The 17,346-nt window shown below is 37.2% G+C and overlaps 1 protein-coding gene across 5 annotated transcripts in view; it reads right to left on the reverse strand.

The window, feature by feature from the left end:
• Positions 1 to 730: 730 nt before the first annotated feature.
• LOC149554458 (MADS-box transcription factor 6-like) overlaps positions 731 to 17,346 on the reverse strand; it is a 191,636-nt gene continuing 175,020 nt past the window's right edge. For 3 of the 5 annotated variants that reach the window (XM_089828522.1, XM_089828525.1, XM_089828521.1), the window contains 3 exons: positions 1,934 to 1,996; positions 1,683 to 1,825; positions 731 to 1,246 (listed from right to left, as the gene is read on the reverse strand). In XM_089828522.1, the coding sequence (XP_089684648.1) occupies positions 1,162 to 1,246; positions 1,683 to 1,825; positions 1,934 to 1,996 (291 nt within the window). In that variant the 3' untranslated portion in view covers positions 731 to 1,161. The remainder of the gene's footprint in view (positions 1,247 to 1,682; positions 1,826 to 1,933; positions 1,997 to 17,346) is intronic. The other 2 variants (XM_089828524.1, XM_089828523.1) reach the window with 1 other exon arrangement.

Consider the following 17,346-nt stretch of genomic DNA (forward strand, 5'->3'; position numbering starts at 1 on the left):
TTAACAATCAAAAGTAACATCACATCCTGTTTACTATATATTTTTTCGATTGAAAAGTTCACTAATGTAAATTTTTGTACTTAATTACATTCAATTAATCACTCCTATTTTGAATAGCCTAAATTAATTGTAGATTTTTTTATAAACTAAATTTGGTCATCATAATTTCAATAATATAATTATTATTTTTACTATAGATAATCATTATTGAAAATTTCTTTTATCTAAAAATAATATTTAAAATTTCTGACTGAACAAATTTGTATCTTCAAAAACCAATAAATAAAAGAATAATTGAAAATTTGAAAATTGTTACTTTGCTCATTTCTTAAAAAACACTTAAAAATAGAATGTTTAAATTAAAATTCTAAAAATAAATTTTGTTAGAAAAAATAAGACAATAAAAATAGGAAAAAATCTTATACAGCCATGTATCCTTTTTCTCAATAATTAACTTGTTTTATTTCAAAACATACTTTAAAGTTTTAAGCAGTGGCAATAATTGCACGTGAGCAGCAGTATTGACAACGGACAAAGAATACGAGACAAAATCTATGGACAATGGGTATTTATAGTCTAATGACTAATAAAAAGGTGTCATTCTCAGTAGAAAGGTACACTTTTAAGGTTAAATGTGAACAGGATTAAGCAGCTGAGGCAATTGCACAGACAAAATGGTATCTTCACTTAATAAACAGATTGCCATTGCGACCACAGTGCCAAAACTCGATTTAGATCCCAGAAAATATGGGTATATGTAAGATAAAATAGTTGTGAATCAGTCTTGATTACAGTTACCATTCTTTGTTGTTGACACTAATCTAGTATCTAGGCTTCTAAGATCTGAATTTTTACTTGAAAAATTCATCAGAGAAAGTAATTCATATGTTTGTTAGAAAACCGCTATGAACATTACATAATACATAAATATATATACTATTACCAAATTGTCAGCTTTCATGGTTGTAGGTTAGGACATGATAAAATGGCAGGACACTGCACACAATTTTGGTATCTTATCCAAAACAAAGACGGACTTAAACGGAAGATTATGCTTGAAATTACCATCTTCCTTACATGTGCGTATATATATTAATATATATAAAAATAAGTTTACGCAGCTATGGTGATATCTATAGTTCTGCTTTCCCATGGAACCATCTATAGCATATTCCAGCCCTGCATGTAATTCTGCTGTGTTTGCTCATGCCGGGCAATACTTGCTACAGGTGGGACATACTGGTACCTGCTTCATATACACGTATACAAAGGAAAGAATTAGAGAGTTTCTGAAATGAAAAACCAAGGTAATGCTGATAAAATATACCATTCAAGGTATAACAACATTATTATACCTGTATAATGCAAAACGATGTTATTAGCAGAAACTATTCTTGGGAAGTAATGTACGAAAAAGAAAAAAGAAAAAATAAGTGTAGTTACTTAAGAAATATTATAGGCTGAATCGTAAAATAGGTTATACACAACATTAAAAGAGGAGGAAATAGAGATAAACTACTCTTCCGAAATGAAAGGTGTCGCGTTTATAATGTAAAATAGGTGTTAGAGATGATATCCATTCAAATGTAAATTGACAATTTCCTCTCTTAAAAAAACAAGTTAGAGTTATACAATAAGCGTATGCTTAAGTGCTAAGGAAGTGCTGATGCATTGTATAATACCCGATCTGCAGTGTAGGCTCACACTCCTCAGAGTTTGATCTATTTAGCTGAACAATGTATGCATTGTTTTCCACTGCATTTGTGTCCCATGACTGGGGACCAATTGGCAGGGAGTTGAAATGTTGCCTTTGACATTCATCAACCTGTAATTGCAGTCTTAGACAATAGGGTCCATTGTAGACTGTTTTCATCAAAAAAAAAAGCTCTGTATATTATTCTGAAAATCTAAGTGTAAGTTGCATTTCACGTACCTGCTTTTGTAAATGCCTGTTTTGTTCTTGTAATTGGCGTTCCTGTAATGCACAATAAGGATACTAAACAGATGGGAATAGCAGAATTGCCGAGAGGACAAATGAAATACGTGTTAGAACTATATAAAGAATCGATGCATGACAAATCTGAGATTGTTTTTAAATTTGATGCATGACAAACTTTGTATAAGAGTTCTTCAAATAGGACAGATCAATGTTAAACTTACAGTAACAATCGTCTGTTTTTAAATACGAGCAGTTTGTGTTTGTTTATAGTGATTTTAATTTTTTTTTAACATAAATGCAATATATTTCTGTCTATATTCAACTTGGGTGCAAATGGTGAGGATTTGGCAAACTACCAGCACTGAAGTAGACAAACAATCAGCACCCTCTAATTTTTATTTTATTTTATTTACTTTGTTTCGATTTCTTCGATTTGTTCTATGTTCAATCGACTGCGATAAAAAAATTAAAATACTGCCCCTTCTCTCTAGCAGTCGGTTTGTGAAACGGGAACTTTGAATTCAAAATATAAGAAATTAGAAACTTCGCAATAAATACAATTGCCAGGTGTTGCATTTGCTGGGAAACCATTCAGCTCTAATGAAAGGCATCGAGGTAAAACAAAACGTCAAGAGAAAAACAAAACCCCCATCATTCGGCTACATTGCCATTGACTTCCGAAAGGAGAAGATTGCATGTTGCAGCCGCGCGCAGTCTCTAAAAGAGAAGACAGCATGGAAGGTAACACTTTGAAGGAAGAAAATAGAAATCTAAAGTCAGTGATTGTTGAGAAAATATATGTTTCAATTTTGCAATATTTTCTAAATGGTTTTATAAATGTAGTTAGCAGTTATTTACATTTATGGAAAAGACAAAATTAGTTGTCAAAAGATACCCTCATTATAATATAATAAAAGAGGGCCATTTCTAAAGTTATGACTCATTTCATGTCAACTGGTAAGGGTAAAAAATAAGGGCTAAGACTTTGGCTATGAGAGACTATTTTTAACCTGGTTCATGTCTTTCTTGGACAACATAGGTCAAGGAGGTTTTGCACATCACATTGTAAAACTATTAAGTAGTTTTCAGATTGTGAGAAGCCTATAAAAGGAGAGCTTGGAAAGGATTTTGAATATTGAGATTTGTTGCAAGATCGGGTGATACTCTTGTAATAACTTGCGTTGGCACCTTTTGATTACACATATGTCAACAACACAGGAGTTAGTGCACAAATTAAGCACATGGTGTCTACAATCTTATGACTCATCTAGAAGGTTGGAAAAAGCTCGTACTTAGTTGTCAACACTTTCTGGTTGTTTCTAGAGACATTCTAGGTGCTTCCTGAGAGTTTTTTATATTCAGGCACTCCTAGAAGCTTCGAGAGTGCGTTTGGAGGATCGGGAACATTGGAGAAGAAAGAAGCTTGCTCTGCGGATTCTGAAGAGAAGTGATTTAGCATCAATGTCCAGGTAGACACTTGTGATTTTTGCATATGTCATTTTCACTTCTTGCACTTCTTGTCTTCTTCGTGTCTTCTGAATGCTTTCTGAAAATTTTTATATCTTGGTTGCATGAAACTTTCATATGCATAGATCCGATGAAATTATGGAGCTAGGGTTAAAATTTATAGTCAAACTTATTAGAAGAATTATGGGTAAATTTAGAGAACAAATAATTTATAAGAAAATTCTTAAAATTGGAAGCCCTTTTAAAAAAAATTTGTGTATATGTTCTTTAGAAATATACATGCTTATATATTTTTCCAAATCTGCATACATACATACATACATACATACATACATATATATATATGCTGTAGTATAAAACTCTGTGTATATATATATATATTTATTGAAAGATCGAATGTTAAGTCGCAGTGAGAAACTTTATATAAAAAATCCGAATCGCACATTTGATAAACGTTTAATAAAAACGTTTTAGAGAAAAAAATAAATTTAATAAGGTTGGGAGGGGGGTATTATCCCACCCCGATCCCTTTATAAAAGTGCCAGCAGCCGAGCCTGCTGTCGTAGGTACTGCGACTGCCGTCGCAGGCCCTGCGATAGAGGTCGGACTGCACGACTCTATCGCTTGACAGCGACGTCATTACTGCGGGCTGCGTTATGTAATATGTACACTTTTTTTTAATAACGTTGGTAAAAGTTATAATGCGATTTGTGATTAGTTTAAAAATATTAAGGGATGGTTATATATATATATAGTTTTAAATTAATCAATTTGCTTAGTTAGAATTCAATTTAATTAGGGTTATTAAGAATATTTTAAATAAAATATTTAATTTAATTTTTTTTTTTGGGAATTATCAAGAGAAGAATTGGTTATTTAAAAAAAAAATGATAACTCATTACCAAAATAACGTATAACGTTTATTCCTAGAACATTTAGAAAATTGAATTCTAAGAGTTAGAGGGAAAAACTTTTATTCTTCAAAACAACACATGGTTAGGTAAAAACGTTCAAATTTCTCCACTTGATATCTAAATTTGAAAACAAAAACTGAGACCTCCACATTTTATTCAACTATGGAATTTTAGCAAACCAAAACATGTGCTTGCATTGTGTTTTCTCTATGCTTCTTGTTTTGGGTTTTGGGTTGACTAGTTGTTGACCAATTATAGGATGTCTACCAAAGGCTCGGGGGTTATGATTGTGATGTCATGATGATGTCTTTTCACTTGATCTTTATAAACCCAACTATGGTTATGTGATAGTATGCTCTATGAGATGTTTGTATTTATTAATTGTTATTACTTTCCAATCTTTTTGTGTGAAGTTGAGATTCATGTGTACGAGACACTTGACTTAACCATTTTGAGTCATCGATCAATTATACTTAGGTTACTTTTAGTCATTTGATGGAATTGAAATTGTTTATCTGATCTTGATGATGTCATGTGGTGACGTGTTTTGACTCAACCATTTTGGAGTCTTTGATCAGTATTATTTTGAAATGCTTTTTGGTTGCTTATTAAGAACCAATGATTATTGTGATTATCAGGGGTACCTTCAGAATCCAATAGAGAACTGTTGTGGTCATGATTATCTATGGATGCTTTTCAGTTGACTCATGGAGATTTGATGTTTATATTGAGGATTATCTTTTGAGATTTTGAAATTTACGATTCCATGAGCTTAGGCTAGGTTATCTACTTGTAGTGTCGGGAAGTGGCTTGCAATGGGGGTCGGGGCCCTAAGAGGCTGCCAGGGTAACTCATTGTAAGTTGTCTTAATAAGTGAAAACATTCACACCTAATTTTTAAAACATTTTTTCTCAAATGGATATCGCGATTCGGACTTTTCAATATATATATATATATTCTTTTCACCGCGGTTTTAACAAACATATATATACATGTGCGTGCGTGCGTGCGTGTATATATATGTTTGCAAAGTTTTTTTTTTAGACAAATACTACAGCATCAAATACACACACACACACACACACACACACACACACACACACACACATATATAAGTGTGCATATGTATGCAAATCTGAAAAATATATAAACATGTATATTTTTACAGAAAACATATACACAATTTTTAAAAAAGGCTTCCAATTTAAGAATTTTCCTATAAAATATTTGTTCTCTAAATTTACCCATTAATGCTTCTAATAGGTTTGACTATAAATTTTAACCCTAGCTCCATAATTTCATCGGATCTACGCATATGAACGTTTCTTATATGAAATTTAAATACCCATGACAAAATGCATACAACCAAAGTATGGAAATCCTCAAAAAGCATTTAGAAGACACGAAGAAGACAGGAAGTGCGAGAAGTGAAAATGACATATACAAAAATCACGAGTGTCTACCTGGACACTGATGCTAAATCGCTTCTCCTCAGAATTTGCAGAGTAAGCTCCTTCCTTCTCCAACGTTCCTCAGTCTTCCAACCATGCTCTCCCTAAGCTTCTAGGAGTGCCTGAATATAAAGAACTCTCAGGAAGCACCTAGAATGTCTGTAGAAACAACTAGAAGGTGTTGACAACTAAGCATCAGTCTTTTCCAATTTTCTAGATGAGTCATAAGGTTGTAGACACCATGTGCTTAATTTGTGCGCTATCTCCTATGTTGTTGACATATGTGCAATCAAAAGGTGTGTTTACTCTTAGGCAAACTTATAACTTTTATTTTAATTCTTTTATTACTTTTATTATTATTATTTATTTATCATTTTATTATTATTTTTCTTTATTATTATTATTATTATTATTAATTTTAATTTCTTTTCTCAATTAATTCCCCATTTAATTAATTATAATCAAAATATCCAAAGATCATGATATTATATTAACTTTTCCCAAATAATTAAATTATTAATTAAATCTATTTATTAAGACTTAATTAATAGAAAATTCACCATAGACCTCCAAGATAAAATATGAAAACCCATCATAGAACAATCCATACAAAATCAGTCTAAAGGGTTAAAAATCACGAATTATGTCATCTGACACATTCAGAAGGTAGAATCTCTCGGATACTTGTCCTACCTCTCTAAGACAAAAAGGTTTAAGGGTTTAGGATTTGGACTTAAAAATTTATCTCCCCTCTCTTACCATTGAGACAGTGCGATAGGGTACACTCATCCTGGCAATTCAGGGAAGTCGATACCCGATACTTGCAACCTGCATAAAAAACCATGCATGTACATACAATATATATAATGCTAAGCTAAACAGGTAATGACAGGAAGTGGTGCATCGTGTAGATCCCAACTAGCATATATGAGATGTAGAGTCTAAGTAATCTCATCATTCATCCATTGAATCCATAGCACAATATCTGATAGTCTCAAAACAATGCTACTAACTATCAACATAAAACTAGTTTAACATAGTTTGACAATAATAGCAACAATGTGTCTAGAAAGATGTGAACGAGGGCAGGCACTACATCCACCCCCCTTTGGATTAGGCTTACTCTTGGAAGCCTACAAACAAGTAGGGATATAACTCTCGTAATCTAGCTGCATCCTCCCATGTAGCTGAAGAATCATCAGTAGGGTCCCATTGGACCTTCACTTGCTTGATGGTTCGACCCCTGAGGGTCAACTCCCGCTGCTCCTGAATACGAATCGACTCCAAAGCCAGCTGCCCATCCTCTACCTGAAACGCATTCCAATCAAGAACATGTACAACATTAGGAATATATTGCCTAAGCACTAAAACATGAAAAACATCATAAATGCGAGCTAGGCTGGGCGGTAGAGCAAGGTGATAAGCAACTGGGCCAATCCTCAAGAATATCGAATGGTCCCACAAAGCGAGGTGCTAGCTTTGAACCCTTTCTGTAACAAATTGGACTCTTCTGCGGATGCACTCTCAAGAAAATCTTGTCTCCCATAGCAAACTGCTTATCTGTCCTATTTGCATCAACATACTTTTTCTGTCTATCTTGTGTCGTAGTCAAGTGCTCACGAATACACACTACCTGTTGCTCCATATCACGAAGCATCTCAGGACCCAACAAGATGCGATCCTCCAGACTATCTCAACTCAAGGGTGTACGACAAGGACGTCCATATAAAGCCTAAAATGATGCCATGCCAATATAACTGTGATACCCGTTGTTCTAAGCAAACTCCACTAGGTAGAGATAATCCTCCCAATGTGTTTGCCTATCCATCCCATACATCCTTAACATATCTTCTAAAACTTGATTCACCCTCTTTGTCTAACCATCTGTCTCCGGGTGATATGCCGAACTAAAATTTAATTGTGCTCCAAGCTCATGCTGCAGCCATGTCCAGAATGCAGATGTGAAAACAGGATCCCTATCAGAAATGATCTTCTTGGGAATACCATGTAGTCTCACAATGTCATGCATGAAGACATTCGCTACATAAGCTGCCGTGTAGGAAGACCTAATTGGTAAAAAATGTGCCACCTTAGACAACCGATCAACGGTGACCATGATAGCATCATGACGATGAATAGTCATAGGTAATCCTACTATGAAGTCCATAGAGATGATGTCCCACTTCCATGAAGGAATGAAATTTGGTTGCAAAAGTCCAGCTGAGTGCTAGTGTTTTGCCTTGACTCTCTGACACTCAAGACACCTAGCCACATAATCAGCAATGTCTCGCTTCATCCCGGACCAATAGAATGAACGCCGCAAATTAGCATGCATCTTCTTGACACCTGGATGTGCCGAGTAAGGTGTACGATGGACCTCTACTAGAATCAAGGTGTGAAGCTCATCCAGTAACGGCACATAAATCCTCCCTGAATGTCTCAAAAGACCATCTGAATCTCGGATGTAGCCTGCAAACTTACCCTCCGAAAGTCTTCCTGAATCTATTTCTCTGCACACTTCCTGGTACCAAAAATCTGTAGAAAGTGCCTGAAGAATTTGACTCCTCAAATCAACACTAAGAGTCCTAGATGATATCACATGTCTCCTGCGACTCAAAGCATTTGCCACCACATTCTCCTTTCCCTGTATGTACTTTACCTCAAAATCATACTCGCATAGGAATTCCATCCAACGCCTCTGGCAAGCATTCAAATTAGGCTGAGTGAAAATATACTGAAGATTGCGATGATCACTCTGTAGCTCAAATCTGTGCCCCAACAAGAAATGTCTCCACCTTGTCAAAGCATGAACTACTGCTGCTAACTCAAGATCATGCGTAGGATAATTTAGCTCGTGATCCTTGAGCTTGCGTGATTCATACGAAATCACCCGTCCATTTTGCATCAAAACCGCTCCAATCCCTTCCAGGAAAGCATCTGTACACACCATGAAATCTCCTTCTGGATCAGGTACTACTAAGATCGGTGCATTGGTCAAAAGTCCCTTGAGCTTTTGAAATGCTTCTTCGCATTTCTCTATCCATATAAACTTCTTTCCTTTCCTCTGAAGGGAAGTGATAGGATGCGCTATTCTGGAGAAGTTTTGGACAAATCTGTGATACTAACCCACTAGGCCCATGAAATTACGAATCTTTGACACATTAGTTGATGTAGGCCAATCTACTATTGCTTGAATCTTTGTAAGGTCCACTGAAATACCATCACCTGAAATGACATGCCCTAAATACTAAATCTCTTTCTTGAAGAATTCACAGTTAGCTGCATTGGCATAAAGCTAATTGTCTCTTAAACACTGTAAAACCAATTGCAGGTGTTCCTCATGTTCATTCTGAGACTTAGAATATATCAATATATCATCAAGAAACACAAGCACAAACCTATCAAGATAAGATCGAAACACCCCATTCATCAAACTAATGAAAACTGATGAAGCATTAGTCAACCCAAAAGGTACCACTGTGAACTCATAATGCCCATAGCGAGTTCGAAAGGCGATCTTGTGAATGTCAGCTTCCTTAATGCGAAGTTGGTGGTATCCTAACTTCAGGTCGATCTTGGAGAATACTGTAGCTCCCTTGATCTGATCAAATAAGTCATCGATCCTAAGTAAAGGATACCTATTCTTTATTGTCACCTTATTCAACTGTCTGTAATGAATACAAAGGCACAAAGAATCGTCTTTTCTTTTTCACGAAGAGCACTAGAGCTCCCCATGGTGATACACTAGGTCGAATGCTCCCTTTGGCCAAGAGTTCCTCTAGCTGAAGCTGTAACTCACTCAATTCCTATGTAGTTAGACGATAAGGAGCTTTAGAGATAGGCTGCACTCCCAGAATCAGATCAATGCTGAAATTGATGTCCCTCTTCGGAGGCATGCTTGGAATCTCACTTGGAAAGACATCTGTGTACTCCTGTAAAATTGGGTGATCTAAAGTCTTCCTCACAGGATCTTCCTCATCAAGATCATTTACCATAATAGCAAATATCTGACATCCCTTACGGAAACTCCGCTTCAGTTGCATGACAGAAATCATCCATAGAGATATAGGCCTTGGTATCCCAACTATCTTCACATCATTCCCTTGGTCATCTTGACACAATAGAATCTTCTTCCTACAATCTATACTGGCCCTATGAGATCCAAGCCAATCCATACCCAAAACCACATCGTAGGAACCAAGGGGTATAACCCGAAGGTCAATTGCAATCTCAAATCCTCCTAGACTAAGCCCACACTTATGAACTACAGAATCTGTGGAGATCTTAATGCCCGAGGCTAGTTCCACTTGCCAACCATGATCTTGCTTCATCGCATCCAGCTTACACTTAGCAACTATAGATGGAGAAATAAATGAATCTGTAGCACTTGAATCAAATAACACTGAAAGAGATGTAACTCGAATAGCTCCTGTGGTTTCAACCACTGTTCCCTGATGATCAGCCTGACGGTGATCTACTGCTGCAAACACTCTATGAGCTCTTCCTACATCTCCTACTGTAGGCTCTGATGCTGTTGGCCTAGGGCTTGAATACTGAGGTGCTCGCTGTGGACAGGGAGCTGCAAAATGTCCAACTTGCCCACATGTAAAACATCCTGTATTTCTGCCAGAACCTCTACCCATAGGTGGTGCATTTGATTGTTGACGGCTGTTCTTGCTAACAAAAGACTGACTGCTCTGAGCTAGCTGATTTCGTTTATTGCGCTGAGCATTGCGGTTGTTCTTGGAGTTAGAACCTCCGCCACCACCTTGAGCCTAAGAATTTGGTCCCTTCTGCTGCTGCGTCTGTTGAGACTACTGCTGATACTATTTTCCCTTAGAAAAAGGAGGCTTCCTATTACCACTTGAGTTGTAGTTGCCTTTAGCTCCTGATGCTGCGGGTGCTCCCACAAAACCTCCTTGACCAGGTTGACACTTTCTTCTACAAGGATGGCTCGTTGTACTGCATCCTTGAGGGTTTTCGGCTCAAATACCTTGGCACCCCCAATTATACAATTGTTCAAACCTCTAATAAAGTGTTGTGTCAACTGAGCTGTCACTGAATCCTGAAAAGGACATGAGCTCGTAAAATTTGCGCTCATACTCTGTCACAGTCATAGAATACTGCCTGAGATTATGGAACTCATCTGCCCTTTGTTGCTTCCATTCCTCTGGTAGGAATCGTTCACGGAAACTCTCTAAGAATAGCTCCCAAGTGACACTGTTCATATCTATGCCCAACTTCTTTTCTTTTCTTCATCTGAGTAGATACAATAGATCTTTGTCAATCCTTCTAAGGGCTCCTAGACTTGGGTCTATGCTCTTGTTCTGTCTGATATGCTCTATGTTGTTCATGAGCAGGAGGTAGGCGATCAAGAATGGTTTGCATCATTTGTCTCAAGTTAACCTCCTCAGACTCAGCTTGGTCCTCTCTACGGCTCTCTTCCTGCTACTTACTAGCGTGCTCTCCTCCGCTCTCTTCATGAGCAGATCTTCCATGGATAGACTCATGGACACTGATAGCTTTGCCACGACCACGGCCTCTACCACGGCCTCTAGCAGAAGACTTGGTCCCAGATACCATTATAAAACAATACCCAAGGTACAGAATACTATTACTACTGAATAACATAAAAGGCACATGTTCTACAAAAGACTCAGTTCAATTTTCAGTTTTGCCTATGTTTAGGTTTAAGTATAATTTTCAATTTTGAGAACTAAGTGTTGCATATGCAAGCAACAGTTTTAGGTTCTATTTTAGTTCACCTAGTTTTCAAGTTTGAAAGAGATACACATAATAGTTCAAAGTCCTAGTTTGTTCCAAAATACCCAGAGCTCCCAATGTAGAAACTCGGGCTCTGATACCAAGTGTAACGCCCCGCCAAGGGATCCAAAGAATTAACCTAAAGTTTCACTAAGTTTGGTAGCATTTTTTTTAAAAAATAACCAATTCTTCTCTTGATAATTTTCAAAAAAAAAATAATTTTAAATATTTTATTTAAAATATTCTTAATAACCCCAATTAAACTGAATTCTAATTAAGCAAATTGATTAATTTAAAATTAGATAGATATATATATATATATAGTGAAAAAGTTAACTATTGCAATCACTGATTATTAATCTCCTATCATAAACGATTATTAAACTGCTGAAAATAAATTCTCAGCTAATATCAAAAAATAACACAACTGCAACTTCACTTATAAAATACAAAAAGAAATGCGCAACACAATGAACACAATATTTTCGGACAAATTGTCCCTGGAAAAACCCCTAAGGGAAAACCAGTTCTACAGATGAGAAATTATATTAAATTTCAGCAAATCAAGAGACAAAATTCCTTGCCTCTTACTGGTAGAATTCCGACAACCTCCTAATTTATCCCACTGCTATTCCCATGCTAACACTGCAAACTTACAAACTCATTTGCTAGCACTGCAAATGTTTCTCCAAATGCCCCCCTGACCTCCTTTTATACTACTCCTGTTGGTAAACCAACAACTATTGGTAAACCAACACCCGAGATTGATTTACAATCGACGGTTGAGATTAAAATAACTTAACCCTAACCAAGTCAATTTCTAGTTGTTTCCAAAAGTGGTCAATTAATTAACAAATATTTGTTTCTAATCTAACCAATTAGTTAGCAAAATAATTAGTTGCTAAATAATAGCAAAAGGACGAACAACTGTCCAAAGCTAACAAAACTAACACTCCCTCTTAGCGAGGAAGCTGTTCTGCAGGACACCTAACTTATCTCTGAAGAAGATAAATTTTGCCTTCTCCAATGCCTTAGTCAAAATGTCTACTACCTGCTCCTCTGTAAGTATGTACTGTAGTTGAACAACTCCCCTTTGTACACAATCTTTGATGAAGTGATATCTGATATCTATATTTTTAGACCTATCATGAAACACTGGATTCTCAAACAACTTGATGCAACTCTGATTATCACAATGTATCACAGTAGTCTCAACCTTTTGACCAAACAAAGCTACTAACAACTTCCGAAGCCATATAGCTTTACATGTCGCCATGCTAGCTGCTATGTATTTTGCTTCTGTTGAACTCAGAGCCACAAGCTTTTGCTTTTTGCTGAACCAAGAAACAACTCCTGATCCCAAGCTGAAACAACACCCTGAAGTGCTCCTTTTTTCTGTTGTACTTCTTGCCAAATCTGCGTCAGTATAGCCTATCAACTTGATACCTTCACCTCGAACATATCTGATCCCATACTTGACTGTACCACGCAAGTAACGTAGCACATGCTTAGCCGCTATCCAATGCATTCTCTTTGGTTCAACCATGAACTAACTAAGAGAGTTAACTACAAATGCTATATCTAGCCTAGTGTTGACTAAATACATAAGCGAACCAATCAACTGTCTATATAAAGTGGGATCTACATCCTTCTCCTTAGATGTATCTACCTTTCTCCAATTCGTAATCATGGGTGTAAACATGGCTTTGCAATCCTCCATCCCGAATTTCTTCAAGATTTCAATACAATATTTCCCTTGACCAAGGAAAATCTCCCCATCTGTCTGCCACACTTCCATGCCTAGAAAGTAGTGCATAAGTCCTAAATCCTTCATCTCAAACTCTTCTGCAAGGTTCCTCTTGCAATCCACTATGAGCCCTAGTGAACCTGTAAGAAATAGGTCATCTACATAAAGAACAAGAATGAGAATCTCACCCCCAACCACCAAGTAGTAGAAGTTAGCATCTGCTTCACTCTTCACAAAGCCCATTTTCTGCATGTATGTATCAATGCCCTCATACCACGCTTTAGGAGCTTGCTTGAGTCCGTACAATTCGTTCTTCAATTTGCACACGTGGGTCTCTTTGCTGTGTGCTACAAAGCCTTCTGGTTGTTCTATGTATACCTCCTCCTTCAACTCACCATTAAAGAATGCTGTCTTAACATCCATTTGATGGATTTGCCATCCCATTTGTGCTACAAGTGGGATTACAGCTCGTATAGAAGTATACCTGGCAACTAGAGAAAATGTCTCCTCATAGTCTATTCCCTCCTTCTGAGAGAACCCCTTTTCCACGAACCTCACCTTGTATTTCTTGATGCTACCATCTGCACCGTGCTTTATCGTATAGATCCAACGTGATCCAACTACAACCCTATCTGTTGGTCTAGGTCGTACCTCCCACACATCATTCTGCATTATTGAAGAATATTTCTCAACCATAGCATCTCGCCATACCTGATGTTCTGCAACTTCTTGATAGCTAGAAGGCTCACTATCTACCAACTGACTAACTAATTCCACATAGTCATTGAACTTAGCTGGTTGTCTTCATTGTCTAGTACTCTTCCTAGGAGCTCCCAGAAACTCCTGAGTATCCCTTTGTGTATCTGGAACCTCATGGTTCCTGCTGCCAACTGTAGAGGATGAAATGTCAACCTCTAAGTCTTCTAGATGCATTTCTTGTTGTAGCTGTTGCTCCATACTTTGTGAATTTTCACTGAGTGAGTCTACACTTGTACTGGTAATTGTACTTGAGCTTTGTTGCCCTTGACTTGGTCTTGGAGCTTCTGTTGGCTGCTCACTTTGATCATCTACTGGCAAATCTCTCGATCTCCTAAATGCCTTGTCCTCCATGAACTTGACATCACGTCTGACAATTATTCTTTTAGTCCCTGGAATGAAAATCCTATATGCCTTTGAGGTTTCATTGTACCCAACAAAGTACCACCTCTCTGCAGTCTGATCTAACTTTTTACGTCTATCTCCAGGAATATGACAATATGCCAAACTCCCGAATATCCTAAAGTGACTAACATTTGGCTTCTTCCCTGTGAAAGCCTCCTTTGGTGTCATCTTCCCTAGCACCTTGTGTGGAACTCTATTCTAGATATAGACTGTTGTATTACATGCCTCTGCCCATAAGTAACAGGGCATGTCTTAATCATGTAGCATAGCCCTTGCTGCCTCCAATATAGAACGGTTCTTCCTCTCAGCAACTCCATTCTGCTGTGGATTGCAAGGAACAATCCATTCTCTCTTGATTCCTTCTCTGGTACAAAACTCCTGGAAGACATTTCCTGTGTACTTGCCTCCATTGTCTGACCGAAGAACCTTTATCTTCTTTAATGTCGAATTCTCCACAAGAGCCTTGAACTCTTGGAATCGACTAAAAACCTCATCCTTAGTCTTCAAGAAGTATATCCAGGTCTTTCTAAAGAAATCATCAATAAAAGTAACATAGTACTCATATCCTCTGAGAAATTTCGTCGACATCGGTCCACAAACCTCTGAATGTACTAGATCAAGAACACCCTTAGATCTGGTGTCACTCCTTGGAAAAGATGCTTTCGCAAACTTCCCCAACACGCATCCCTTACATACATCGTCATGCTCTGTGCTCACCTCTGGAACACCTGTCACCGTCTCACGAAGCAATCTAAGTGCTTCATGATGAATATGGCCCATCCTCCTATGCCATAGCTCTCCAAGATCTCTAGGATTACTGTTGCTCATGAGTGCCTTAGGAGTATCAAACTGCAATCTATAAAGGCGACCACTTCTAACTCCAATAGTTATGGGTGATTTCCAATCCTTTTGCTTAATCAACACATTTGTCCCTCTAAAGAGTTTGTCCCTCTAAAGAGTACATTATACCCCTATCCTGAAGAACATATACATAAATCAAATTCATACCTAAGCCTGGCACATATAACACATCATGAAGTGGAATTATCTTTCCATTCTCCCTCTGAAACTGAACAGTCCCTTTCCCAACAGGGTTGAGTTTGGACAAGTTTCCCATAGAAATCTGGATGTTGGTGTCCTCCTCCTTGTAACTGGAGAAGAACTCTCTAACTCCTATCATATGAATGACACCCCACTATCTATATACCAAACACACTGTGAGGTTGAGCTAACCATACAAGCTATGAGTGCAAACTCATCTTCCATTCTACTGGATTGTTCTTCCGCACTTGCTGAAGCTGCCACCTGCTTCTTACCCTTCTTCCTCTCTGGGCAATCATTGACATAGCGACCAAACTCGTGACATCCAAAGCACTTGACCTTAGAACGGTCCTTCTTCTTTTCATTTTGTGAATTCGATCCTTTGCTAGATCCCTTCTTTGCTTTCCCTTTACCTGCTAGGGCAACGTTCTCTTGTTCCACCTCATTTTTCTGACTCTTGTTGGCCCCATTGACAAGACTTAGTCTAAACTACTCTTGAGTGAAATTAGTCCATAGTCGATCCCAACTCGATAAAGTATCTCATCCACTGACAACTTGAATAAAGACACTCCATTGTTTAGTAAACCCATTTAGGGCTATTCTCACTAGCTCATCATCATTAGGGCTATCTCCAACAGCTGCTAGCTCGTCCTTGACAAGTTTGAGCCTGGTGAGGTAACTTGTTACGTCTGCTCCCTGATTCATTCGGGTATTCTTTAGCTTCTCTCTGAGAATCAACTTCTTGTTGGTGGTAGCATTCTGGTATAGATTCAGAATGGCGTCCCACATCTTCTTCGCCGTATCTAGCTCTGCGATATGTGAAACAATATGATCCTTGACACCATCAAGGATAATCCTCCTCGCTTTGGCATTGTCCTTCCTATATGCTGCAAGCTGTGTTGCATCCGTTGGTACAGGTACAACACTGGTAGCATAATCCTTGATACCATTCTCTTCCAACAATAAAGAAATTTTGGCCTTCCAAACACCAAAATTTGAGGCACCATCCAATCTTTCCTGAAAGAGTCTCCTCACGATAATCATTTTGTTATGTGTTCATTGTTGTTTAATTTTTGCTCTTATTTGTCTCTAGAAATCTTTGTAATAGTTAAGTTGAAATTGCATAGTTGTCCTATCAAGATTAGCATAAGAAGCAATTCCACATACTTTTGCTTCCTTACAAGTGGTATCAGAGACTAACTAGGTTTGGTTCTATATGTTGTGTAGAGTATTTCATTTTCTATACTGTGGGATAATAAAGATGACAAAAATGTCAGGGAGGATTGATGTGAAGAATTTTTGTCGCATGAACTTATTTGAAATGTGGAAGTTGAAGATGGAAGATTTGTTGATTGATCGAGATCTATGTGAAGTAGCAGATGAAAATGTTCAGAGGCATCCGGATCCAACTTTAGTATGATGTAAGTCTAAGTTATTGGTTCAAATTCTAGTAGGCATGCAAGTTCAAGATTCAAGTTTGAAATTTGCTCAAATTTTTTTGGTCTGGGTTCAAATTCATTTTGGGTTTGTTCATACAAGATTTTCTTTAATTTTTTTATAACTATGTAAAAATATATTGCAACAAAAAAACTCATACACCACTATGCTAACATTAAAACAACTTAGCAAAATACACCACCATATCAATGTTTTAGTTCAAAACCAATAATGTCAACATTACTAATCAAGCATCTATGATCAAATATCATAAAAAAATTCATCATTATGTTGTTGCAAATTAGAAACACAAATAGTGCAAACAACATTAGTACTAGCCACCTCACGCTCAACAATCAGCTTCAACATCACTAAACATCTTACAATCACTATCATCAATTACATGTGCATCAAAGTGGGCTTCCA

This window comes from Cupressus sempervirens, chromosome 5 (genome assembly GCF_028749045.1).
Source record: "Cupressus sempervirens isolate cs-2001-9-10 chromosome 5, ASM2874904v1, whole genome shotgun sequence".
NCBI classification, from domain to species: Eukaryota; Viridiplantae; Streptophyta; class Pinopsida; order Cupressales; family Cupressaceae; genus Cupressus; species Cupressus sempervirens.